The sequence below is a fragment of the Bombus impatiens genome, unplaced genomic scaffold (assembly GCF_000188095.3).
Source record: "Bombus impatiens unplaced genomic scaffold, BIMP_2.2 scf_0317, whole genome shotgun sequence".
NCBI lineage: Eukaryota > Metazoa > Arthropoda > Insecta > Hymenoptera > Apidae > Bombus > Bombus impatiens.
This window is the reverse complement of record NT_176736.1, coordinates 1955912-1980876: the sequence shown is the minus strand read 5'-3', so window position 1 is coordinate 1980876 and position 24965 is coordinate 1955912. Positions and strand designations below refer to the sequence as shown.

Genomic DNA, 24965 nt, shown 5'->3' with positions numbered 1-24965 from the left:
ACGCATGTTATGATGCAAGCATGAATTTTATATTTCCTTCTACACCGTGGGATCGTTACTCGTGTATGAATTAAACACGTGAGTCGTCCAGACGAAACAAGGTTGTCTTTACAAAAAGTGTTTTACTCACTTAAACTCGTGTACAATACATTATTTCGTAGTATAAAATTACTTTCCTGTTTACATACTCACGAAATATTACAGTACAATATTACAGTACATTTACATCGTGTATGTATCACACGATACGACTACTAGTATATTACAAACGTTCAAGCGCTGTGGCTTAAAAAACATTCGAGAAACCTTATAAACACATTTTGATTCTATGGTAAAAAGTTTTGTGACAGAAAAATTTGTTAACTAATTACAAGCGCACATTGATTAATATCATTATTATACATCACGAAAATTTGATGATAAAGAGACATGTACAGCTGAAGGGAAATCGATTATATAGAAATATTAAGTAAATTTAGAGTAATATCATTTAAAATTGTCAATTTAGCCTAATATTTCACACAGGGAAAAAGGATATTGGTAATTTCCCCTAGCACCACCACCACACAAACAATCATTGGATAAAGAATTTTGAAATTATACGATAAATTGATCGCTTCGTTCTATCACGAATAAAGTAGTATGCTTTAAAAGCATTCAGTATTTGAACTGAATACTATTGAATACTATTATATACGATTAATAAATAAAATTCTGTATGGAACATTGTAAATAGATAAATATCTTAACAGAGTTAAAATAAATATCGATTGCATAAAGACGAACGATTCTTTTCTTCCATTTTAAATTAAGAATACGTACTCGTTGATATTCTAAATTATAAAGAATTCAATTTGGACGGGGAATTTTTTGGCACGTAGTGGTCCATAGCATAATGGCACTTTCCAAAACCACTTTTTTAGAAGTGGAAAAATTAATCGTATTGATATTTTGTTTTCTAAAGTTGCTCCACTATATCGTGATCGTTTTTGTAGGAAGATTGTTTTATACTAGTTTTTTGAGAGTGCTTCGTCCTCTGTAATTCTTTAGCGAAATACATTATCGTCTTTTTAAGTCCTTCGGCTAAAGGAACCTTTGGTTCCCAATTCAAATACTTCTTAGCTCTAGTAATATCGGGTCTCCTTCGTTGTGGATCATCTTCGACCGCGGCAAGTTCGACTATCTTACTATTAGTACCAACCAGATCCTTTATTATAAGGGCAAATTCTGTAATCAATTACAATTTACTCGCTGTATATTTTCTATAAAATATTCGATCAATTTTTCTAAAAGTATTTGACAATACCATATTTACCTTCTATTGTATGCTCGACAGGATTTCCAATGTTTATTGGTTGAGTGTAATTAGACGCCATTAGGGCAACTAATCCATCGACTAAGTCGGATACATATTGAAAAGATCGCGTCTGTTTTCCGCTACCGTATATCGTAATCGAGTCATTCTGTAACGCTTGTAGAATAAAGTTCGAAACTACTCGACCATCATTCATGTGCATCCTCGGCCCAAATGTATTAAAAATTCGGGCAACACGCACGGAGATGCCTTCTTGTCTCATATATGCATAGCTTAATGTTTCTGCTACGCGTTTTCCTTCGTCGTAACAAGCTCTTGGACCTATGAAAATCATATATTTAATTTTTATTTTACTATCTTACATTTTATTAAACAAATACAGTTGCAATTATTTTCATATATACCTATAGGATTCACGTGTCCCCAATAAGTTTCTGATTGAGGATGTTCATTAGGATCTCCATAAACTTCAGATGTGCTAGCAATTAAAACTCTTGCTCCTACCCTTTTTGCAAGACCTGATATGATTGGATAATTATGTTTACTGACTACTTAAGTGAGATTCTCAATGCTCTAAGTTGACACAGTGTTTACATACCTAAGATATTTATTGTACCTAATGTATTTGTTTTTATCGTTTTAACTGGATTAAGCATATAATGTGGTGGACTAGCTGGGCTAGCAAGGTGATATATTTCATCAACTTCTAAATAGAGAGGTCTAACAATGTCATGGTGAACAAGCTCAAAATTTTCGTGGCCAACCCAATGTTCAACATTACGTTTCCTGCCAGTAAAAAAATTATCTACAACTATTACTTCATGGCCAGCAAGCATTAAACGGTCGACCAAATGTGATCCTACAAAGCCAGCTCCACCTGTCACCAATATCCTCTTTCGATTCTTATAGTTAAGAAATTTGACTGTTGGAAAGTCCTTTGATACTTTGTTCTCAATTTTAGCTTCAAGATGTTGCAGTTTGCCCTCTAATTCACGAATTCGTATTTTTGCTTCTTCAATATCTTTGATATCAGTGTAACGTACATTTTCTTCAGACTCTTGAATTTTTTCATTGACATTTTCAATCTCATTTACATCTTCTAGACGAGATTTGCGATCTCTTGGATGAAGTCGGGCGAAAGATTGTTCATCTTCTGGATTAACTAATGTTCTGTAAAATCCTAACACTGCAAGAAGATAAGTATATGACATTGATTTTATCATTCAAGGGCAAGTGCTCACAGCTGTAAAGAAACATTAAATGCTTGCTAGAAAGCAGCAATAACATTTACCTAATATTATACAAATCACGAAGAAGGCAACCTGTTTCATCTTTCGCGGAGTGACAACCATACTTCAACATTGCACATGTCATGGAGATATTTACATTACTTCCCTATCAACTTGTCACAGACTAAAGTCATGATAATATCTAGTAGATAAGATGTTCAATCGCCACAAATATGTCATTTTCAGGTTTCTATAATTAAAAGACATAACCTCTTACATCATTACCTTTCATCGCTAAATTTGCGATACTTGAAGCGCTATTTTATTTAATTATTGACGTAATGTTGGTGCTGCTCTCTGAACACCATAACGCAAACGTTTCACAAATTTTGTTTCTTATTGTCTGTTTGATCCATGTTTGATCTGATGTATCGTGGGCCGATAACTTAACCTCAACATTTTCTGTGAGTACTCACGCAGGCGCAGATGCTGTTTTTTGATTGATATATAAGGCTGTGGCAGTACAAAGGAAACATCTCAAGTAGTTTTTCTGGAGTTGCAGTGGCAGTGGCATTTGAAATATGGCAGAGGTCATTGATTGTAATTTTCCTGTTTGGGGTCTTTTACCTAAAAAAGAAACTGGTGTCACTCAATTTCTTGCAAAATATCCTGAATATGATGGAAGAGGAGTCATCATTGCAATTTTCGATTCAGGGATTGATCCTGGAGCTCCTGGTATGCAGGTAAGTGAAGCTTTTATATAGACACGCCTCGCGATTGTTCAAGTCTCTGCTTTTTCTTCCACTTTTCTTTCATTTTTAAATTATGACCAAATATCATAATTTTATTTCTGACAGTAATATATATTGTCAAAAGTCTTGGCTTGCTGAATTCCTTTTGTTTCTTATAAATTTCTTTGTGTTTTCTTTGTATACAAAGTGGAAGTCTTTGAATAATTTTATGTGAAATTAATAATTTAAATTTATTCATCTTTTCCTTTATCTTTATTTTGTAATTACTTCAATCTCGAAGATTTTTGTTACATTGTAATATAATCATTGTTTGCTATTTTGTGTCAATTTTGTTGTAAATTAACAATTAACGTGAACATTGTTTACCATGGGATTATAGGTGATTAAATACTAAAATGAAATACATTAGTCATTCCTCCTTGCTATTAAAATTTATAAATTTGAATCAGCCTTTCTTGTATGATATTTGTGAAATGATAATACAACAGAATTTTCTTGAACAAAGAAGTAAAATTAAATTTAAATAAAATGCTCTATTTTATAACAAATACATTTAATATAGGAAACTTCAGATGGGAAGCCAAAAATTATTGAAAGATATGACTGCAGTGGAGCTGGAGATGTGGATACCAGCAAAATTGTACAAGCACCTGATGGATATATAATAGGGATAACTGGTCGTAAATTAAAGGTACATTTCAAATAATGTCTGAAATTAATAGTGCTCACTAGATACACATAACAGTAAAAGAAAATTATTTTTCTCTCAGGTTCCATCCAACTGGAAAAATCCTTCTGGACAGTATCACATAGGAGTAAAAAATTTGTATTCACTATACCCAGGAAAATTAAGAGAAAGAGTATTATTAGAAAGAAAAAAGCGATCATGGGACACATGTCAAAAATCTGCACTTGCAGAAGCATCTAGGCAATTACAAGTAAATAAATTAATAATTGCATTTTGATTGCATATGATAGACACAGAAATAAGAAACTTTCATTTCAATTTTATTTATTTATTAAAATTTGATATCTTTAAATTAATCTCAGATTAATTAAAAGCATCAAATATTTAAGAATAAAAATGTAAATAGGCTTTTAGACCATGTGATCCAAAGATAGGGTTGTTGTGGATATGTTGAACCATGCAATCAAATGAGGCCAGTTTCACAATGTGTCACAGTGATCTGTATCTAATGCTATATTTATAATTGGCAGTTCGATCTATTGTAAAGGCATTGATTCGTTGCATAATACCATGTAACGTTCTTTTATATTTTTTAATAGTGTGCTTCGCAACAAGAAAATGATTTTAATTAAGATATAAGCAAATATTTTATGGATATGTAATTTTCCAATAAATAAGAAACAACTTGATTTTTACGTTACTCAACTATTGTACATAGGAATTTGAAGCAAAGAATCCACAAGTAAACAGTTTAAAAGAAAGGCTAGAAAAAGAAGAACTTGAAGCTAGAGTTGAAATATTAAATAACCTGGAGAAAAAATACTCTGATGTAGGACCTACTTATGACTGTATTGTTTTTCATGATGGTGAAGTTTGGAGGTAAAGATATATGCAGGATATTTAAGATTTCAATTAAAACATTTCCTTTATAAACATTGCTATTTGACTTAATTGTTTATATTCTGTTATAGAGCATGCATTGACACTTCTGAGGAAGGTAACTTAGAAGCTGGTGTCTTTCTAGGCGAATACACTTTGACAAGGGAATATGCACCCCTTATACCAGAAGATCAATTGAATATTAGTATTAATGTTCACGACGATGGAAATACGTTAGAAATCGCTGGTTTATGCTGTAGGTATTAATGAGATTCGATTCGTTATTTTATTTCGTTTTCGTAACTACAATTAATCTCGTTATATTGCAGCAAGTCACGGAACGCACGTAGCTTCAATTGCAGCAGCGTATTTTCCCGATAATCCTGAATCAAATGGTGTAGCTCCTGGTGCTCAAATTATTTCATTAGGTGTCGGAGATGGCCGCATCGGTACAATGGAAACAGGAACTGCAATAATACGTGCAATGATACATGTAATGAAACACAAAGAGAAAATACATGTAATTAATATGAGTTATGGAGAACATCCTCATTGGTCTAACACTGGGAGAATAGGAGAATTAATGAATGAAGTTATCGATAAATTTGGTGTAACATGGGTAGCATCTGCTGGTAATCGTGGACCAGCTTTGTGTACTATTGGTTAGTTGAAAGAACATTCGAATATATTAAATATATATTCGAACATTAACATCTAGTACATCCCATCCATTTTAAAATCATATAGGAACACCACCAGATATTAGTACTAACAGTGTGATTAGTGTTGGTGCCTATGTTTCTCCTGATATGATGGTAGCTGAATATTCTTTAAGAGAAAAAATGCCGGGCATGTCATACACGTGGTCATCTCGAGGTCCAATGATCGATGGTGGAGCCGGAATTACCGTATGTGCTCCAGGAGGAGCTATAACTAGTGTTCCCAATTTTACATTAAGAAAAAGTCAACTCATGAATGGCACAAGCATGGCTGCTCCTCATGTTACTGGAGCTATTGGTATATATCAACATTTCTAAAATATAAAGTTTATGTTACTGTAATGAAAAGAAGTATATTTTAATATGGTACTTGTATTACAGCACTACTTATGTCAGGACTTCTTGCCAAAGGTTATCCTCTGTCTCCATATAGCATAAAAAGAGCACTTGAAAATACAGCTCTATATATACAAAACCTAGACCCTTTTGCACAAGGGTCAGGGCTATTACAAGTCGAACGTGCATTCGATAATCTTCTTACTTACAATAACGTACCTGAAAGGGATATAAGATTTACCATTAACTGTGGTCCAAATAACGCCAAAGGAATCCACATGAGAAGCGGTGTTATTGATCGATCAAAAGATTATGCTATTAATGTTGAACCTGTATTCCTTAATAGCGAAAATACTGGTATGATTTTTACATATGTTATTGTAATACTATATCTCTTAGTTGGATGTGATTTATTATAATACTTGGATACTTTATAGATCCTGCAGTTAAAATTGCTTTCAATTTGAAATTAACTTTGGTATGCGATGCACCTTGGGTACATTTTCCAACACATCTTGATTTAATGAATATGGTTCGCGCATTTGCTATTAAAATTGATGGATTTAATTTACCCGAAGGTGTTCATACAACTAGGTAAATACGTTAGGACTAACATATTTTTTTTTATATTAATAATGTGTAATATCAGTACTAATTGTCATTTATAGTGTACGAGCGTATGATGTAACAGACGTTGCAAAAGGACCAGTGTTCCAAATACCAATAACTGTAGTGCAGCCACAAACACTGCCAAAAACTGCGGTCCTTCCAGACTTAGCATATACAAATGTCTTATTTAAACCGAATACAATTCGTCGACATTTTATTCTCGTTCCTGAAGATGCAACATGGGCGGGTATGCATTTTCAGCAATATTTATTTCATATGTACAATATTGAACACATAAAATGAATGTTTTAATATAATTCAATTCAGTGGTTAGATTGAAGAGCACAGAAAAAGATAAAACTGGAAGATTTGTGATTCATAGCGTTCAACTGAAACCACGTTTATCCTGTAAAACTCTTGAAGTTAATAAGTTGTTCACTGTTACTTCTCAATCAGAAATTGTTCATCCATTTGCTGTTCAGGTATTATTAATTCTCTTTATACATTTTAACAAAACGTTTAGTATTATCAAATAAGAATTTAGGTGTAAGTATTATCAAATAAGAAACATATTTTATTCATAGGGAGGATTGATCTTAGAAGTGGTCATCGCGAAATATTGGGCAAACATAGGTGACATGTTAGTGGATTACTTCATTGAATTTCATGGTGTTCATATCATAAATGGGAATCTTACAATGCAATCTGGAGATGGAATAAATCGCTTAGAAGTGCGAAGTTCTCTTAGAAACGAAGAAGTAGTGCCCAGTATTTGCCTTAAATCATCCGTACAAATATTGAAGTACGTAAACTAACAGTGTTGCACACGATGTATATCAATGAAAATGAATCAATGGAGTTCTACTTTCTATCCTAACATTACAGACCCACTGACGCAAAGATCGCTCCTTTACGAGACCGAGATATTATTCCTCCTTCACGACAAATTTATGAATTGCAATTAACATATACGTTCCACTGTGCAAAGGCGACTGAAGTAACTCCAAATGCCGCGCTGCTTAGCGATTTATTATATGAAAGTGAATATGATAGTCAGATGTGGATGATTTATGATACTAATAAACAACTTATTTGTTGTGGAGATGCGTACCCATCCAAAGTAAGAACGAGTATATTAATATGAAACAATGAGGAAATAATGCTATTTTTTATTACAGTATGCTAATCAAAAATTAGAGAAAGGCGATTATACTTTGAAAATACATGTACGTCATGAAAAGAAAGATTTACTTGATAGATTAACGGAAATGCCGTTCCTTTTAAGTCACACACTAAGTAATCCAATTAGTCTAGATGTATATGCCAGTCAGTCACAAGCCATTATCGGTGGCAAGAAAATGATAGCAGCTTCAGTCCCACCTGGCCACATTCTTCCTTTGTATATTGCTCCTTTATCGAATGAAAACAAGTAAGTATTTTATTTGAAGCATAATATTTTTTTTTTAATACTATATATGACAAGGATTATTATTTACTATGATGTTAAAGAAAGTGTATAATTATTTTAAAGTTCATTCACGCATAGCTTATATACCTTCCTAAGATTATTATTTTACATTCATTTTGCATGTAGCAGTACATATATTATTTCCTTATGCAAATAAAAATTGGTGCATGAATGTAAGATGTAGTATATATGCAAGATGTGTACGTTCAAAAAATGTTAGATCAGATAATTTGTGAAAAATTGTTTTATATTTCTTTTTATTAATCAACTGTTTCTAAAGTATTACTAAGAAAGTTTTCTTTTTTTTTTTCGTTCCGCACTGCAGCGCTGAAAACAAGTAAGTCTATAGCATTCTTTCTGTAAACATTTTTAAACATTTACATGCTTCTAATTAAAAATAACATTAATTAAAGCAGATTTTTCTTTAATAGATATACTTCTATTTTATGCATTACTTCATTGCATCAATATTTTTATTTAGTTTCGTGAATTTACATGCTTTATTATTTAAAAAACATTTTATTTATTGCTTACATTTTAGATCTGAATATTTAGATCAATATGTGTATCTGTGCATACTAGAAGATTTTTTAATAAATTTTACATAGTGGTTTTGCTTTGTATACACATAATATTTTAGGAATAATGCTTTATGTATGCTTTTTTAAACATAAAAATGCTATACACTTCCTTTTTATCTTAATTTGTTACCTTCACGTTTGATTTCGTTTATAACATTTTGTTGTAGCGAGATTCTTAGGCAATATTAATCTGTTCGAAAGAAAACGAAATTTCTATTTCATTTTAAAGAGTTTCCAGAGGTGCTGCCTTAGGAAATGTTAGTTACTTACAGGGTACACTGACCTTCTGTAAAGATGATAATGGAAGGAAGGTGGATTTCCATACGTTTAAATATATTTTATCTGAACCAAATAAAAAATCTAGTAGCAGCAGTAGTAGCAGTAGTCCCTATCATTCATCAAACAAAGAAAAAACTACTAAGTGGGATGAATACAATGAAGCACTCAGGGATTTCAAATGCAGTTGGCTTACAAAGCTGGGTAATCAGATTTTTCACTCATCTAATATTGATTATATATAATTACATATTGTGTAAGGTTTAGCATCATATAAATATCTTGTTTTTCTTTCCGGTTTCAATTCAACAAATAGCGCCTTCTACGAGTAAGTTCATTAGAGTGCAATAAAACGTTACTCCAAAATTTGATTTGAAACCCCGTTCAGTTCCGTTTAGATGATTATCGAATTTTCTTATAGCTATTTGTTTTATTCCATTGCACGACTATGTAATATGCATAACAAATAATTTACTATAATTTGTCTTTTCTTTTGTGATGTTCAAAAGAAATTATTAGTAATAATATATATCACTTAACAACATAATTTCAACACAAACATAAACGTATATGTACATTAGAATAATTCATTTCAAACAAGTTTATACAAAACCTGTCCTATTGTTTTTAATGCAAGCATATGTCCACATTTTTATATTATTATTTGAAAATATAATTAATTTGGTATTATTACTAATAGAACCTGGAGAATATGCAAATCTACTCTATGGAGAATTAAAGAATCTTTTTTCTGACCATCTGCCCGTTCACACTGCCATGCTGATTTCTTTGGACTCACCTGAAGCTCGACGTCATGTACCACACGATGACATTTCAGAAGAATCTGTTTCTCTAGCAAATCAAATAATAACTGTCGCAGATGCCGTGATTACAAATATTGATCAAGATAAGCTCTTAGCCTATTATGGTTTAAAAAGCGATCAACGTGATGATGCAGCAAAAATTAGAACCACTATGGAGAAACAGAAACTTAGCTTGATAAAAGCATTAGTAAAGAAAGGATGTGCATTAGCGCGATTGTACGTACATAGTGCAAAAAAAGGAGAGGGAGATCGTCAGTCATATGAACATTTATTAGAGAGTGTAACACATCACTGGCAAGAAGTACAAAAATTCGCTGAACCAACTGACATTAAGGCAAGAAATTTTGAAATATGGTTACTGTTATTTAACAATTATTATTACTTGTTTAAAGAAGCTATATGTAAAAACAAAATACTTCTTTACTTGCAGGTCATTACTCTCTCACTGTGGCATGCTCACATTAATAATCATTATGGTCGTTATTTGAAATTATTGTTGCGTTATTACGAAGACAACCCATTAAAAGAAGTTGATGAGAAATGTATAGAACTTGCAAATATCTTAGGATGGGAACATTTGTCACGTCACATTAAGACAAGTATACCGTCGCGCTATCCTCCTTCGTACAGATCGTTTTGATCAATGGTAATTGATACTCATTTAATTCTAAATTAGTTGTAAAGTATAATGAAGTGCACAGGTATCTTTTGTAGGTACAGAGGAATCAATTTGATATTCTGATAATGGAAACTAATCATGGCGAACAGTTTCCAATGCATCTCTATGCCAGAACTATTTCTGTTGAGTCATTCAAGTGTATTATACACTTATAAATATATACTTGTGTTCATACTTTTAAAAAAGTACGAAAAAATGATTTTAGAAAAATATATTAATTTTTAAACGTAAGAAATTAAACATAAGAAATTATATTACTAAAAGTACCGCTGTTTTAATAGTGCATTTTTATGGCGTTTATTGCATTAAAAGAGAAAGAAGCGCCAGAATATCATGGAAACTGTTATCAATTTAGAAATTAAAGTTTTTAAACAATAATGTGTTGTTTGAGAACATTCATTTCAATTAACATAATGTATATCATTTAAAATTATTTAGGTTTTTCCATTTTTACAATATATTAAATGTAAATAAATATATATATTATATATATACATATGTATACATACAGGTATTTTCTTTATATCCACAGTATAGTAGTAGCGTTATCGTACTGGATTCTGTTATTTAAAACTGTATACATTTACTTATGTGACTGTGAGATTCATATATAATATATTCAGGTTTTGCTGTCATGGTGTTACATATAGCAAATGTTTCTTCACTTTATACAATAAGCGTTAAGTGCGCTGGTGTGTATAATGAGAAAAACAAAAAATAATTAAAGCTCTATTTGAATTTTATAGTGAATATGAAATGTAAAAGGTAATTCATACTTTTCCGTTTTCTTGCTGTTTTAAATTCAATAATTGGAGAATAATTGCTTAATATTGATTGCGCTAGAGCTGTACTATTAAAGGCCAAGATAAAAATAATAAATGCACTAATACTAGCCTTTTAAAAGAAAATAGAATGTCTTATTTTCAAGAAAAACTTACATTAAAGCTTCAATTCTGCTCCATTAGTACGAAGTTGCATACATATATTTCTATTCGATTTACGTAAATATAAAAACAAATTCACCGTTCAACCAGCTTCATGGCTCTTAATAGTTGGAACATTAAATTTTTTGTAAAAATATACTAAGTCAAGATAAGAAAAAATGCTTTCACACGTAAAAATTTACAAGTAATAAATGACACGTCAACCGAAATTTTTATAAAGAGTTATGTCCTTATCGCTGTCGCTCAACTCTTATTTGTCTTCGTATGCGAAAAACTATTTCGAAAATAACGTGAAAGTACTTTGGTACAATCAGGAATTTTCACAAAGTCGATTCCCACCAGGACAAACAAGTAAAAAAGATATCTTCTCTTTTATTTTATCTGCACCGTTCCGAGTACAATATATAATTTTTAACACAATTCTAGTTAGCGAAGCATGTACTCTTATTTGCCTCCTTGTTGCTCAACGAATATCTCAAACAGGATTAATAATATACGATGCGGAAAAATCTCCTAAACTTATTGCTATTATAGCTGAAGCTATGATAGAGGGTAATACTATTCACGCATGGATTGTTAAAAAAGGTTTAGTTTCTCATCCTTATCTCAGTACAGAAGAGGCACTGAGACTTGGGGGCAAAAGTTTAAGTCTATTGAGAGAATGGGTACAAATTAAATTTACATTTTATTATCTCTATTTTGCAATGATTTTGTAATTTATGTAGAATTTGTTTACTCGACAAGATAGGATATAAAACAATATTAATTATTATAGACATTTCAAGTATTTCATGAAAAAATTCAAAGAGGTTTATATCAACATATAAGTAATTTCTTACACAAATGGTACTTAGCACCAAAGTCTAAGAATTTATTTATGCTTCTTATTACTTGTGGACGAACAGTACTGTTTATATTTCAGGAAAAGACTTATATGGTAAGCAAATTAGCAAAATCTGTAAAAATGTTTCTACATAAAACTTTCATCTGTAGGTAACTTTTTTTGACTCTCATAGTCATAGTACAATTACAAATCCAAATCGGGGATTAGTTATTGCACAGGTAAGGATCTGTAACTATATATAGCAAAATCAATATTTGATAAATACTGCAATATTTTATATTTTTAAGTGATAGTAATGCATGTCATATTAACAGTAAAAAAAATAATGTAGACATATATAGAGAATTTGGAACATTTATGCAATTGGTACACGAAGGATATATTAAATAAATGTTACAATACAAAAGCAAACCAATATGAGCTAGCCTTTTTATATCCATCCAATTCACCATGCTGTGGCTGTGATCCTGTATGTAACTGTGGCAATCATTGCAAAAAACAATAACACATAATCCTTACTTTTCAAATGTCAATATGTAAACTTTTTAAAGTTATACATATACATACAAATATATTTTAAAAAAAGTAAAATTTATATATGTAACTTCATTATGATGTGTGTATATATGAAATAATCATGGAACTTTTTGTTTAATTAGACATATTATTTAGATTAAGACTGACGGATTTATTTACATTATGTACAATTTCTTCCTAAAACTATTACAATTTTTTAGTGTTTACGCAATGCATAAACTATTAAAAAAATAAAGTAGCTTAAGTCTGAAAATCGTATTTTCTTTAATATTACTTAAATAAAATGTAATATACATTTTTCGTGAATTTTTTCTGCATTGCGCAAACATATTTCTGACAATATTTTACTGGACTCTCCTTTTTATATTGAATGCATATGTTACGAACTGTTTTCATTTTACCTATTTTAACATTTTTATAAAATATAATCCAAAATTTCTGGACGACGTATTTTTTATATTGCTAATTCTCTACTTTGCACCTTTCAATGTCAATATATCTAAACTGATATAATGTTCTGGTTCCTTAACTGTTAACCATAAAGTTGCAGAGATATATATTTTTTTACACTATATTTCTTTAATCTCTTTGTATTATATATAAATTAAAATGATTAGTAGTAAATTGATGTACTTTACTAAACTACAAAAGCATTAATCACATATTGCATTGTGAAGTAGGGAGAAAATACAAAACTGAAAATGTTATTTATAACTTCAACATTTCGTAGTACAAGCAAAAAGTCTGTTATGAAGATTAAATCTGCTTTTATCAGTTGTTCATTATTTTTAATCATTTGATGTGTACTCGATTCAAACATGCCTTGGAATCAATAAATATTTATAATCACGATTTTTATGACATTATAAAAAAATATATTTTATCTGCACTAATTATAAATGAAACCCATAATTTAAACTTGTAAAAAATTCTTAATTTATTTTCCCTAACATCTATTATACCTCAGAATTACAATATAAATATTACTCTTCGCTAATAAAACAAAAACAAATCTTTTTCTGTCACCATTTAAATCGGTGATTGTAAAAAAGATAAGTATACCAGTGCCGAAATAGCAATACATTTAAAATACAGATTTCTCTCTGTGTTTTCTTTTGTTTGTATGTATATTACAAGTGTTCTGTAGAGTGTCGTAAAATTTATTTAATAACAATTTTTAACAACGTAATTTCTAGAAATTACTATCTACAAAAAGGTATAAACGAATAATTTTTATGATTTTTCCTTTTCGAAGCCAAATTCGTGCAAAGGAACACAGTCAGCGATTTCTTCCGATGTTTGCAAATACCTTCGGTAATTGAGCAACATTTTTTTACTGTTATTGTTTTTTCGAACAAACTGATCACATCATATTACTTTGTACAGATAGGTATATAATAATGCAACTCTTATGTATAATTTTAATAGTTACATAATTTGAGATTAAACGATATAAAACCTGTAATTTTATATGAAATTAACTTATTGCTTATAAGCAATAGTTTCTTCTCTTATATAATTTTGTTTACATATTACAGAGTTATTATACACTAAATTGATCCTAGCAATTGTAATACTCCTTTGCTATATATTCTGTACACAAAGTAAAATGATGCTCTATCAGAAAAATATGATCAAGTATCACTTGAAGAATATAAGATTTTATAATTGAATAAATAAAGCTTTTTTTTATATGAAGTTAAAGACGTAACAAAAAGATGTTAGAGGGACTGACGAATACGGGGTTGTGCCCATTCTACAAAATCATCTATCAGTACAGGCCAGGCTCCCTCTTCATCGTAATTACTCATATCTGGGTTGATCATGAGTGCAAAGTCTAATAATAAATTCCATGTATCTTTTGGAATTGATCTCTTATGGTGTTCCTAAAAAATTGCGTGAAGTATTTTGTATCATAATTTAGCTAGACAATATGTAAGCTTCCTTCTTAGGCTTAACCAATATTTATATTATAGTTCATATGTACATATACATTAGATATCATACCTGTAAAAATTGACACCATAAAGGGAGGAACTTAAATTTATCATCTAATACAATGTTCCAATAAGCAATTGCCATATCGAGATCCAAACCTTTCTGTCCTGGGTTTTTTGCATAATTAAACGTAAACTGATAAAAGTCTTTAAATTTTTGAGGATCCCTTAATTCATTTTCTAAACTACTTAAGCAGGCTTTTAATTTATCTATACTGTCCACTCTAAACAATAAGTTTAATATACGTTAATAATAATATAACTTTAATATAAACACTATTAAAATACATTAAGGATTCAATTCTTTTAGAAAAAAGAACATTAAAAAATTTGCTTTACCCTAAATCTGTCATTCCATTCATAAATTCATCTTTAGTAAATTCACATTGTGTTTCTGCTCTGAATTTCCATGCAATGATTAATACTAATTTGCTTTCAGGGCTTAAATCCAAATCATCCAAAAATTTCATTATTCCATCTGCTGTAATCTTGTCAGGTTCATTTGGATCTATTTCAATTATCAAATTAAACATTACGCAAACGTTACAGGCATATTTTTAATCTTATGTGTACATAGCTATTATGTGTCAAGCATTATTCATAGAATTACCTTGATATCGACTAAATAATATTTCTAGTTTCTTTTTATCTACTGTATTTTTTGGTTCTTTACAATATGCCTCAGGATTTTGGAAATAATTATCACTTGCCAAGTCTAGCTTCCAATCATTTTGTGCTAAACAATATATTGCAGTTTGTTCTCCAGTGTGTGTAAAAGTTATGAATTTCTTCACTTTATCTCTTTGTGAGAACTTTAACTTATGCTGCAACAAAGATTAGAATTACATTATTATATATTCCAAAGATTAATATAAAAAAATTATAAGTTCTCCTACTATACAACATTGAATATCACGTTAAATAAAAAATCTGCTCATGACCATGTATGTATGCATTATAATGTTTCACAATTTTTTAATTTATAACAATGAAATCAACATGGACGAGAACGTATAAACAAAGATTTTGTTGCATTTACAATAGCTATTGTTACTACTTTGAGTAGCACCTTGTTGATTCTAAGAAATGTGATAATACCTTCGTGACAATGTAATTTATTAGACTAAAAAGATCATGTATTATTTTGCAATGTCGTTAATCAGAAGGTATGTCACGAAATTGATTTGTATTTAATGCAAAAGGGAACAGTAACGTTGACTCATGATAGGTTACTTTAACATTTTTAATACACTGTCTTGGACATATAAGGGAAACTGTAGCTTTTTTAGTAAAATTAAGTCACGAGGATCGTTGGATTAACATAATCCATAAATCTACTAAGTGCTCACCATTTTAGTTAATTTTAGGCCCCCGAAAGCCAAAATATTATTTCCTTTGCACTACACTTGACATGAACATGCGCATGTTCTGTGAAGGCCCTGAGAAATGCAAATACACCAACAAGATTATAAAGCAATGCCACCAGACGTTACCAGAGGAAAGTAACTTCGAGAACAATGTCGCGGGTTATTTAAAAGATTTGCATACATTCAATTTATTAAACATTGTATTTTTCGATACGATCAGATTAAAAAATTCATCGAAAACGTCACGTGATTCGGTTTTACGTCCGGTGGCATCGGTGAAAATCTTTCTTTTTTCTGCGTTTTGTAGAAATCACGACGGATGAAAGTCTTTGTGAAATAACAACAAAACGCTATCGTAAATATTGGCCCACGCAAATGAATGCCTATACTATACACTAAGTTACAAGGCCGTACGTCAAAAACCGAATGAATAAACATTAATGAAGACACAGCAGTATTTTTATTGATACTGTTTTAGAATGAATTATTATTGGCTCATTGTGAACCTTTGATGGGAAATCTTGTGATTTTGTCAATTCTCTATGCGTATTTTATATGGTTGAACAATTTTTTAAATAAGAATGTACATAAAGTAAAATATATTCGTCAAATTAGTTTATAATAACATTAATGATTTGTTTCTAATGATAATTGGTTGTGTTTTCAAAAAATGTGAGCGGAAAATACTTTGTTGTTAGGTTATTAGTGAATAATGTCAATCAAAATTCCACAATTATCATGTTCTTGGTAAGTATATTCATGAGCATCATAATTTTGCTACTTATATCATCCTTGCTATAAAAAGATATATAATAATATATCGTTAATATTTTGTGTGAAATAAAGAAAATAATGTTGCTTATTATAACAATGTCTTCTCATTGTGTTGGCAGGAATTTGTCAAACAATCACAAAATAAGTTTATTGATTTGAAATTTAAATAAACATGAATGATAATCTATAACACGATGGGAGGAAGTATATTTGAAATACTTCCATTGTACCATCAAAATGGAAGTGGCAGAGAAATTTGTCATTGGATAACACATATCAAATTATCTAGAATTATAATGTTAACATCCGCTGTTTTATTCATTGTACCATTATTTACTCACTATTATTTATCAAAGGTACTGTTTTTTATCCTATATGTATATATATATTTAGATAAAAATGTTATATGTATGAATGATAAATTCAAAATTAAAAATTTTTTATTTTTAGGTGGAATCTGACTCTCCAGATAAAGACATTTATCGTACATTTTCCACACTGGAAGCTTTTGAAGATTTTACTCCTATGAAAGCTTCTCAGTTGAAGATGAGAATAGAGGAGATGCTACGTATTAAAGTTTCTGTAAATAATGAGCTTAGGGATTTGAGTGCAAAGAGACAAAGACTTCAGATCGAAGTTAGTAGCTTAACTCAAAGAATTGATGAATTAAAACAGGAATTATTACACCAGCAAACAGATCTCGATAGATTAAAAATCAGTGTTGAACAAGCACAAGTAGCTCAAAGAGAAGCAGTGGAAAGAAATACACCAGAATTGGCTCCACCCAAACGTATTTTAATGAATTCTATTCCTGTAGTATTACCTAGCACAATTCCACATTTGTGTAGAATGTATAATTGTTTTGACCACAGTCGATGTGCATTGACTAGTGGTTTTCCAGTATACTTGTATGATCCTGATCAGTATTCTGTAGTAAATTCTGGATGGGATGTTGATGGATTTTTGAAAACTACCATAAAACAAACCTTAGGTATATATGGATAAATAATCTTTTATAATTATATATAAACGCTTTTTTTTATAAAAATTAATTAATACCTTTATTTTACAGGATACAATCCGCATCTTACTACAAATGCAGCCGAAGCTTGTATATACATAGTTCTTATAGGAGAAGCTCTCTCTACTCAACAAAATGTAGATAAAAAATTTCGTAAACCTATAGATGTAAGAAAATTACATGCACTCCCTTATTGGGGCGGAGATGGCAGAAATCATATTTTGTTAAACCTAGCACGTAGAGATCTGTCTGTAGAATCTGGAGATATTTTTAGTGGAGTAGATACAGGGAGAGCCATAATAGTCCAATCCACATTCTTTAGAAATCAATTTCGCGAAGGTTTTGATTTAGTTGTTCCTCCAATTTTGGGACCTCCGGGTGGCGACGTGTGGCAAGAATGTGCACAAATGTTGCCAGCAAGAAGAAAATATTTATTATCCTTTCAAGGAGAGATGAGATCTCCAAGAACGGCTACCATGACACATCAAATTGATGATGCAGATGTAGATATGGAAAGGCTAACAGTCGATGAAAATAATTTAGATGCTTTTATTATTCAACATCTTAAAGATATGAGTATAGGATTAACATTGGATAAATTTTTCATTCAGTTTGAATGTATACCAGCCTCTGAGGAGAAAAATTTAATAGAAATACTTGATTGGTCTCTGTGTGGAACCGATTCCTCGAGGAAAGCTATACTGAAAGAATCAACATTTACTTTAATTTTAGCTCCTAGCAATGCCTCGTTTGTAACTACTTCATCTATGCAGGCTAGATTATATGAAGCATTGCGATCGGGATCTATTCCAGTTTTTTTAGGTGGCGATCAAATTTTATTAAGTTACAGTGAAGTTATTAGCTGGCGCCGAGCTGCTATCTTCTTGCCAAAGGTAAAAACTACAATGTCCTTATCTTGATATTATTTTTTATTATTGGACATGTTTTAAATTTTAGGCTAGGGTAACAGAAATGCATTTTCTATTACGTGCCGTTCTCGACACTGATCTTTTAAGTATGCGTAGACAAGGCAGATTAATATGGGAACGTTATTTAAGTACTGCTCAAGGTGCTGTAGATACTATTATAGCTGTAATTAGGGACCGACTCGGCATACCACCCCTGCCAGCACCTCAGACTGCCAGTCCAAGTGTCTTTAATGAAAGCTTTGTGGTAAACGTTATAACATACAGTTATGCAGCTTCTTTTGTGTTACACGTAATAATTTTATTTTTTCTTCAGCCTTTAAAATCTGATACTATTATTGCTGAGCCGGAAGCAGAAGAAAGTCTGGGTCCTTTAGAGCCACCTTATCCATCTCCTGCTTTTAAAAGGAATTATACCACAATGCTGCTGCAAGGGCATGAAATCTGGAACGATTGGGTGGATCCGTTTTATTTGTACCCACAATTACCTTTTGATACCGTTCTTCCTAGTGATGCAAAATTTCTTGGTAAATAAATTTATATTCTCCATCCAATAACAATGATTTCATTCGGTACATTATAAACTGTAGGTTCTGAAATGGGATTCAGACCAATTGGCAAAGGTGCTGGAGGTGCAGGTAAAGAATTTAGCGAAGCTTTAGGTGGAAATTATCCAAGAGAACAATTTACAATTGTTATGTTGACATATGAACGAGAGCAAGTGCTTATAAATTCTTTGGCTCGGTTGTATGGTTTGCCATATTTAAATAAAGTGCTAATAGTGTGGAATAGTCCAAAACCACCCATGGAAGACCTAAAATGGCCTGATATTGGAGTTCCAATTCATGTAAGCTTTTTTCTAAAAATTAAGTGAGTATATTCAGTTAGTGAATTATAAGCAAAAGTAGTGATTTCTTTTTATGTAGGTAATCAAGGCTCCACGGAATAGTTTGAACAATAGGTTTCTTCCATTTGATGCTATTGAAACTGAAGCTGTTCTTTCAGTAGACGATGACGCTCATTTACGACACGATGAAATTATGTTTGGATTCAGGGTGTGGAGAGAGCACCGAGATCGTGTGGTTGGATTTCCCGGTCGTTTCCATGCATGGGACCAGAATTATCACAATGCGTGGAACTATAATTCTAATTATTCCTGCGAATTATCAATGGTTTTAACTGGTGCCGCATTCATTCATAAACACTATACATATCTTTATACACACTGGTTACCGCAAGCAATACGCGACAAGGTTGATGAATATATGAACTGTGAAGATATTGCTATGAACTTTCTGATATCTCATCTCACAAGAAAACCACCTGTTAAGGTGAATGCCAATACGCGTGAAATATTTAATATGCTTGTAACGCTTAACCAAATTTCTCTTTCTTTGTTCAGGTTACATCGCGTTGGACTTTTAGATGTCCTGGATGTCCAGTTTCTCTTTCTGAAGATGATACTCATTTTCAAGAAAGGCACAAATGCATCAATTTCTTCTCTCAGGTAAGTGTGTTTTACTATTTTTTATCAATATTTTTATTGTTTTTTCCACATGTCATTTCCAAAAATGAAATGTAGTTGCAGTGGGTGTATTGTAAAAATCGAAATTCTAATAATTTCAGGTCTTTGGATACATGCCTCTCTTAAACACTCAATATCGAGCTGATTCGATATTATTTAAAACGAGAATTCCACATGATAAACAAAAATGTTTTAAATTTATATAAAAGAGAAAAAAGTAAAAATAATAGAATTATATATATATATATATGTATATATATAATTATATACATTTAGTAAATATCACTTGATAGAATTTACATGATTTTGATAAAATTTTGACTGAATTTCCTATAAAGTATATAAATACATAGGACAAACATCGTAGGATTTTTTATTGTCGTCACTTTTTTATTATACCTTTTTTTATCGATGTACACGTTGATTGAGTGAAATGCACGTTCGAAAAAATTTAATGATGAAACATTGTTGACTGCATACATATATTATAGTGAATATAGGACATAGTGCGTAATCTTTTTATGTCCTCGTACACATAACTTATATCACACCAATGATAACGATTTACGGCGGAGCGTAATAAATTTATTTACAAAACCGAGTTTAGTTTTACGATGCACGAAGCAGGACGAAAAATATAAAAAATGATATTGAAGATGTATACAATACACATATGTATATGTTAAAAGTTCTATACGACCGAATTGGAATACATCACTTTTAATTTATTTGAGAGTACAACTAATATGAATACGATCGTTACTCTTCAGTGATTATTGTTATGTACAATTTGCACAATAATCTCATTTGTACATAACGACAGTGTAAACTACGCTATCTAGGAATTATGCTTATCGAGATAATGTAAATAACTATAACTAAATGGAAATAATTAAATATTACTGTTATGGCAGTGTGCGCTAGTGAATGAATACGAAAATGTATTCCATACAAAATTGAGAAAAAGTGCTCCTTCTATTAGAAAATCGATAAAAAATATTTATATCAACGTATAATTATCTTTTCTTTCTAATTTCGCTTGCCATTTATTCTTACATTGCTCTTTGATAATGCTTCAATTGTTATATGTTATTTTCCACCTAAATGTGCCAAATTTGTAAGAATTTAAATTAGCTTCTCTTGATCTATTAATTTCACATAATACTCTTAACAAATTATTTATAAGTACGTGTACCGCACATTATTCAATTTTATGTAACGCATTGCAATCATTATGAAACATGATATATGTAAAAATGATTTTGTCTAATCTTACACGATTGATTGTAAAATTTGACCTGAATTGAGTTCAGATGCACGTGCAAGAAAATAAAAATATATATTATTTATGATTGTACATTGGAACCTGATTTACGATCCGTATAATATTACTTTTTATTTGATTCTCGCGAAAGAAAGATACGATTCAGTATCTTTGGCTACCCTCCATACATCATTAATCATGCGTGTATTGCATACCATAAAAGCAGATCAGCAGAGTCTACTACTTTAGGTTGATGGCTGTTGGCAGCTGATTTTAATATTGCTCTTGATTGATCGACATTTAAGATGTGATCTGTCGAAACAACATTTTTTTTCATTTGCATAAAATCTTTAGATATTTTTTTATCCTACTTTCTATCGAAATTTATGTTAAAATAAGGTAATGTAAGGCACTAGTGCTTAAGACAGTACATACTGTCATCGCTAGTCAGCCGCGCGCCAGTAGTATTAATACCGTCTATGTCAGACGTTCGTCGTCCAAGCGCAGCAACAAATTTCTCATTCTACTTATGATTTTATTCGTAAATTACGATTTTATTATTATCGATTAATTGGGAAATTCATCGCATTAGACTCTGAAACACATCTACATACAATGTACATTGCACAAGACCATCATTCAACAACTTTCAAGATAATTATCGCCAATGATGTGCGATTTCGCGACATCAATGTTCGACGAGAAAATTCATACTTTCCCGGCTTAGAGTGTTGGCGGTGACGCATTCGAATTCACCGCCAGAACAGTAAGAGTAACACCGTTGCGGCGGTGAACCCCATTGGCCTAGGGTGCGATCAATACCAGGTTTTCCATGACGTAAGTGCGACCTGTGATCCTTATTGGTTCGAACATACACCGCATCCCATTATTTATTAAGACCGCATGAATGGATCGTTTCTCAGCGATCAACTCGATGAAACCTAAACTCAAAGAATCGTCGTACGCCTACAAATAGGACCCGGAAGCTGGCGCACGTTCCTGTAAAATCAGGAGAGTGGAAGTGGCCGCGAGCGACAGACGTCCTTTCAGGACGCGTATCTGCCTCCCCACCTTGGGCCTGGCACATGCACGGGAAGAGAGCGGAATTCGTGCAGGTCGGGTGGTGGTCCCGAATGGACAAACACGTAGGAGAGGGGGTGTGTGAGTAGTTCGCGCAACTGCGGTCGTACACAAGTACGAGCCGTAGGAGGGTGTCCTCCGCGGTGAAAGGTCTCGGTGGTTTTCGACTCGGTTCTCCCGTTTCTTTTGTTTCTTCCATGAACGATAGCGAGTGGAGCCGAGGGCCGTTGGTTCGTCGTCGGTGGTTCGCGCGATTTCGATGCCAGAATTCTAACAGGAAGTCGATTCGCGGTCGGAAATTAGCCCCTTTCGCGGAGACCGGTTTTCTCGTTTCAGCTCGTTGCGGAGAGGGACGAGGGAAAGGGGCGAACGAGATAGAAGCAGATAGCGTGGGTAGAGGGAGAAAGATGTAGGCGATCGGTGGGAGAAGGGGTGAAAGGGAGACAGAGAGGGCGAAGGAGGAGGTGGAGAAAGAGAGAGAAGGAGAGACCGAGCCGTCAGCGAGAGTAGTACCAATCGCGGAGCGTTGGCGGACATAAGCGCGCTAGGGGTGTGGAATAAGCTCATTCGTGTGTTGTTCTAGCATCGAGCGTTAGCGAGAAAGGAAACGTTGAAACACAGAAATGAGAGAATATCGTTCGCTTAGCTGTTCGCCGTCAACGATTCGACTGGACGCCGTTACCATCGTCTACTCGCGTGTGTAATCAGTGCGAGCAACGGAAAACTCAGAGCCAAGCACGGAGTCACCCGCGATAACACCGTAAGTGGTCGTTTTACATCGACGAGGGAAGATAGTACGAGAATCCATATTTCCGTGGAAATAAATTATAACGCGGGGGTTCGTAAACGAGCGAACAGCTGACACCGCGAGCTGCTAATCGCACGAACGCGACTTGAAAACGTCGTGAACAGCCGGTCAGCTGAGAAAACGGCTCTCGTGGGTGTGGAACAATCCGGTCTAGGGCGATTGATTGTGTGGGTGTCGCGGTCGCTGCAGAGACGTCGAAGAGCGCCATCGTCGTCTCGGCCGCCACGTGAATCGCAAACACTGAGAAGAATACTTGTAGCGTTGAATATCGTCTGGAAGCGAGGCATACGTGGCACGGATTTCCTCGTATGATCGAGGCTACGCGTGTATTCTACCGCTCGCATTAACGCGTTTCTTGTGTCGATTCATTTTCCAAGGATTCGTCTGCTTTCAACTTGTGAAATTTTGTTGATCGCACCTCGATGTTTTTGAAGAATTTTACGATTAATTTTGCTGTGATACAACACGACGTTACGTTGTTTTATAGTTGAAGAAGACGAGAAAATACATACATGGAAGAGTGTTTTTCTGTGCACGATTCGAGGCTGAAGAAGAAAAATCCCGAGAGCCAGTAGATATTATACCCAGTGACCCGTTTCCGTTCGAAATCGATGAAATTCCGAAAACGTTTGACAGAGGTCAGAAACACGACCACGTAGCCATTATTATCGTATCGTATCCGATTGGTCGCGCGGCCGTCAACGCGACACTTGGCTAGTGCTGAAACGCGGACTGGTCTCGTTTAACCGGTGGCAGAAGCGCTCCACCTGCGCCCGCCGTGTATAGGATCGCGTATTCCCCTGCAAAGTTCAAGAACCTGGGCTTCGTGTGTACGGCAGAAACGAGTGCACCAACGGCACCCGTGACCCGTTTTCGTTTTCAATCGATGTACTCGTGAACTGGGCCGCTCGTTCGCTTGAAACCTCGATACCTCGCGAGGTGTTCGACCATCAAAACAGAGGGAACAGGGTAAACAAATCTGCGAACCGTGAATCATAGAGTACAAGATACGATAGTCGTATAGACAGAGATACACGAGGAAGAAGAGTAGATTAAGATAAAGAAAAGAATCGGAGCACTTTAGAGAGAAGCAAAGAGAGCGGGGGAGAGCAGTGCGCACATTCTAACCTCGCAGCCGCCATATCGAGGACGCGAGGAGGAAGCTCGTCGAAGGTCGCTTTCGAGGAACACCTGGGGGACAGCCCTCGTATCGTTCCATGCTGGCTTCGAGCGGAGAACTAGGATCGGGGACGGAAGAGAGAATGCGAGAACCTCCACACAGCCTGTGAAACATGATTTGTCATACAGATGCGGTCGTTGGTAATCGTACGACGAGAGATAACGACGACGAGGACGCCGACGGAGACGAGGATCACGGATCTATCCAGCGTCGCGTCGATGCCTCGACGAGTCTCGATGACGCTCGCATGAGAGCCAGCCTCGAGGCGGACGATAAGACGCGTACGAACAAGACAGTCCGGTGTCGAGTGGCTTCCACTTGTCCAGTCGAACGTCGGGCGAAC

The 24965-nt window shown here is 33.2% G+C and overlaps 6 protein-coding genes and 1 long non-coding RNA gene across 24 annotated transcripts in view; 4 read left to right on the top strand and 3 right to left on the bottom strand.

The window, feature by feature from the left end:
• Nucleotides 1-7: 7 nt before the first annotated feature.
• LOC100749761 (UDP-glucuronic acid decarboxylase 1) lies at nt 8-3008 on the bottom strand. Its single transcript, XM_003489022.3, has 5 exons — nt 2607-3008; nt 1914-2501; nt 1720-1833; nt 1316-1636; nt 8-1227 (listed from the first exon to the last, which is right to left on the bottom strand). The coding sequence occupies exons 1-5, from the start codon at nt 2665-2667 to the stop codon at nt 959-961; spliced, it is 1353 nt and encodes a 450-aa protein (XP_003489070.1). The 5' UTR covers nt 2668-3008; the 3' UTR covers nt 8-958.
• LOC100749640 (tripeptidyl-peptidase 2) lies at nt 2900-10733 on the top strand. Of its 4 annotated transcripts, none has more exons than XM_012385045.3 (20): nt 2900-3008; nt 3090-3287; nt 3859-3987; nt 4067-4234; nt 4703-4863; nt 4956-5119; nt 5193-5525; nt 5611-5880; nt 5964-6275; nt 6356-6512; nt 6587-6774; nt 6855-7009; nt 7112-7329; nt 7413-7647; nt 7706-7956; nt 8321-8332; nt 8806-9056; nt 9169-9180; nt 9553-10010; nt 10107-10316. In XM_012385045.3, the coding sequence occupies exons 2-20, from the start codon at nt 3126-3128 to the stop codon at nt 10314-10316; spliced, it is 3846 nt and encodes a 1281-aa protein (XP_012240468.1). In that variant the 5' UTR covers nt 2900-3008; nt 3090-3125. The 4 variants fall into 4 exon arrangements, with proteins under 4 accessions (XP_012240468.1, XP_012240467.1, XP_024223029.1 ...); XM_012385044.2 differs by lacking the exon at nt 2900-3008 and adding an exon at nt 10391-10733 and having other exon boundaries at nt 3126-3287; nt 10107-10322; XM_024367261.1 differs by lacking the exons at nt 2900-3008; nt 8321-8332 and having other exon boundaries at nt 3126-3287.
• Nucleotides 10734-10950: 217 nt separating this feature from the next.
• On the top strand, nt 10951-12718 carry LOC105680702. Its single transcript, XM_012385059.3, has 5 exons — nt 10951-11650; nt 11726-11964; nt 12075-12236; nt 12293-12361; nt 12475-12718. The coding sequence occupies exons 1-5, from the start codon at nt 11524-11526 to the stop codon at nt 12646-12648; spliced, it is 771 nt and encodes a 256-aa protein (XP_012240482.1). The 5' UTR covers nt 10951-11523; the 3' UTR covers nt 12649-12718.
• Nucleotides 12719-12810: 92 nt separating this feature from the next.
• On the bottom strand, nt 12811-16179 carry LOC100749881 (DCN1-like protein 1). Its single transcript, XM_003489023.4, has 5 exons — nt 16027-16179; nt 15288-15501; nt 15017-15185; nt 14688-14901; nt 12811-14566 (listed from the first exon to the last, which is right to left on the bottom strand). Exons 1-5 carry the CDS (start codon nt 16027-16029, stop codon nt 14402-14404), a joined length of 765 nt encoding a protein of 254 aa, XP_003489071.1. The 5' UTR covers nt 16030-16179; the 3' UTR covers nt 12811-14401.
• A 159-nt stretch (nt 16180-16338) lies between these two features.
• Nucleotides 16339-20913, top strand: LOC105680701 (exostosin-3). The gene is made up of 10 exons (XM_012385057.3): nt 16339-16791; nt 16938-17174; nt 17269-17809; nt 17891-18732; nt 18797-19012; nt 19082-19292; nt 19356-19612; nt 19692-20096; nt 20168-20272; nt 20392-20913. The coding sequence occupies exons 2-10, from the start codon at nt 16995-16997 to the stop codon at nt 20494-20496; spliced, it is 2862 nt and encodes a 953-aa protein (XP_012240480.1). The 5' UTR covers nt 16339-16791; nt 16938-16994; the 3' UTR covers nt 20497-20913.
• A 403-nt stretch (nt 20914-21316) lies between these two features.
• On the bottom strand, nt 21317-23013 carry LOC117151586. The gene is made up of 2 exons (XR_004461611.1): nt 21990-23013; nt 21317-21866 (listed from the first exon to the last, which is right to left on the bottom strand). It is a non-coding gene; the product is annotated as an uncharacterized LOC117151586 (long non-coding RNA).
• A 156-nt stretch (nt 23014-23169) lies between these two features.
• LOC100749525 (regulating synaptic membrane exocytosis protein 2) overlaps nt 23170-24965 on the top strand; it is a 70492-nt gene continuing 68696 nt past the window's right edge. For 5 of the 15 annotated variants that reach the window (XM_033320429.1, XM_033320424.1, XM_033320423.1 and 2 more), the window contains exon 1: nt 23171-24965. In XM_033320429.1, the coding sequence (XP_033176320.1) occupies nt 24735-24965 (231 nt within the window). In that variant the 5' untranslated portion in view covers nt 23171-24734. The other 10 variants (XM_033320428.1, XM_033320422.1, XM_033320426.1 and 7 more) reach the window with 5 other exon arrangements.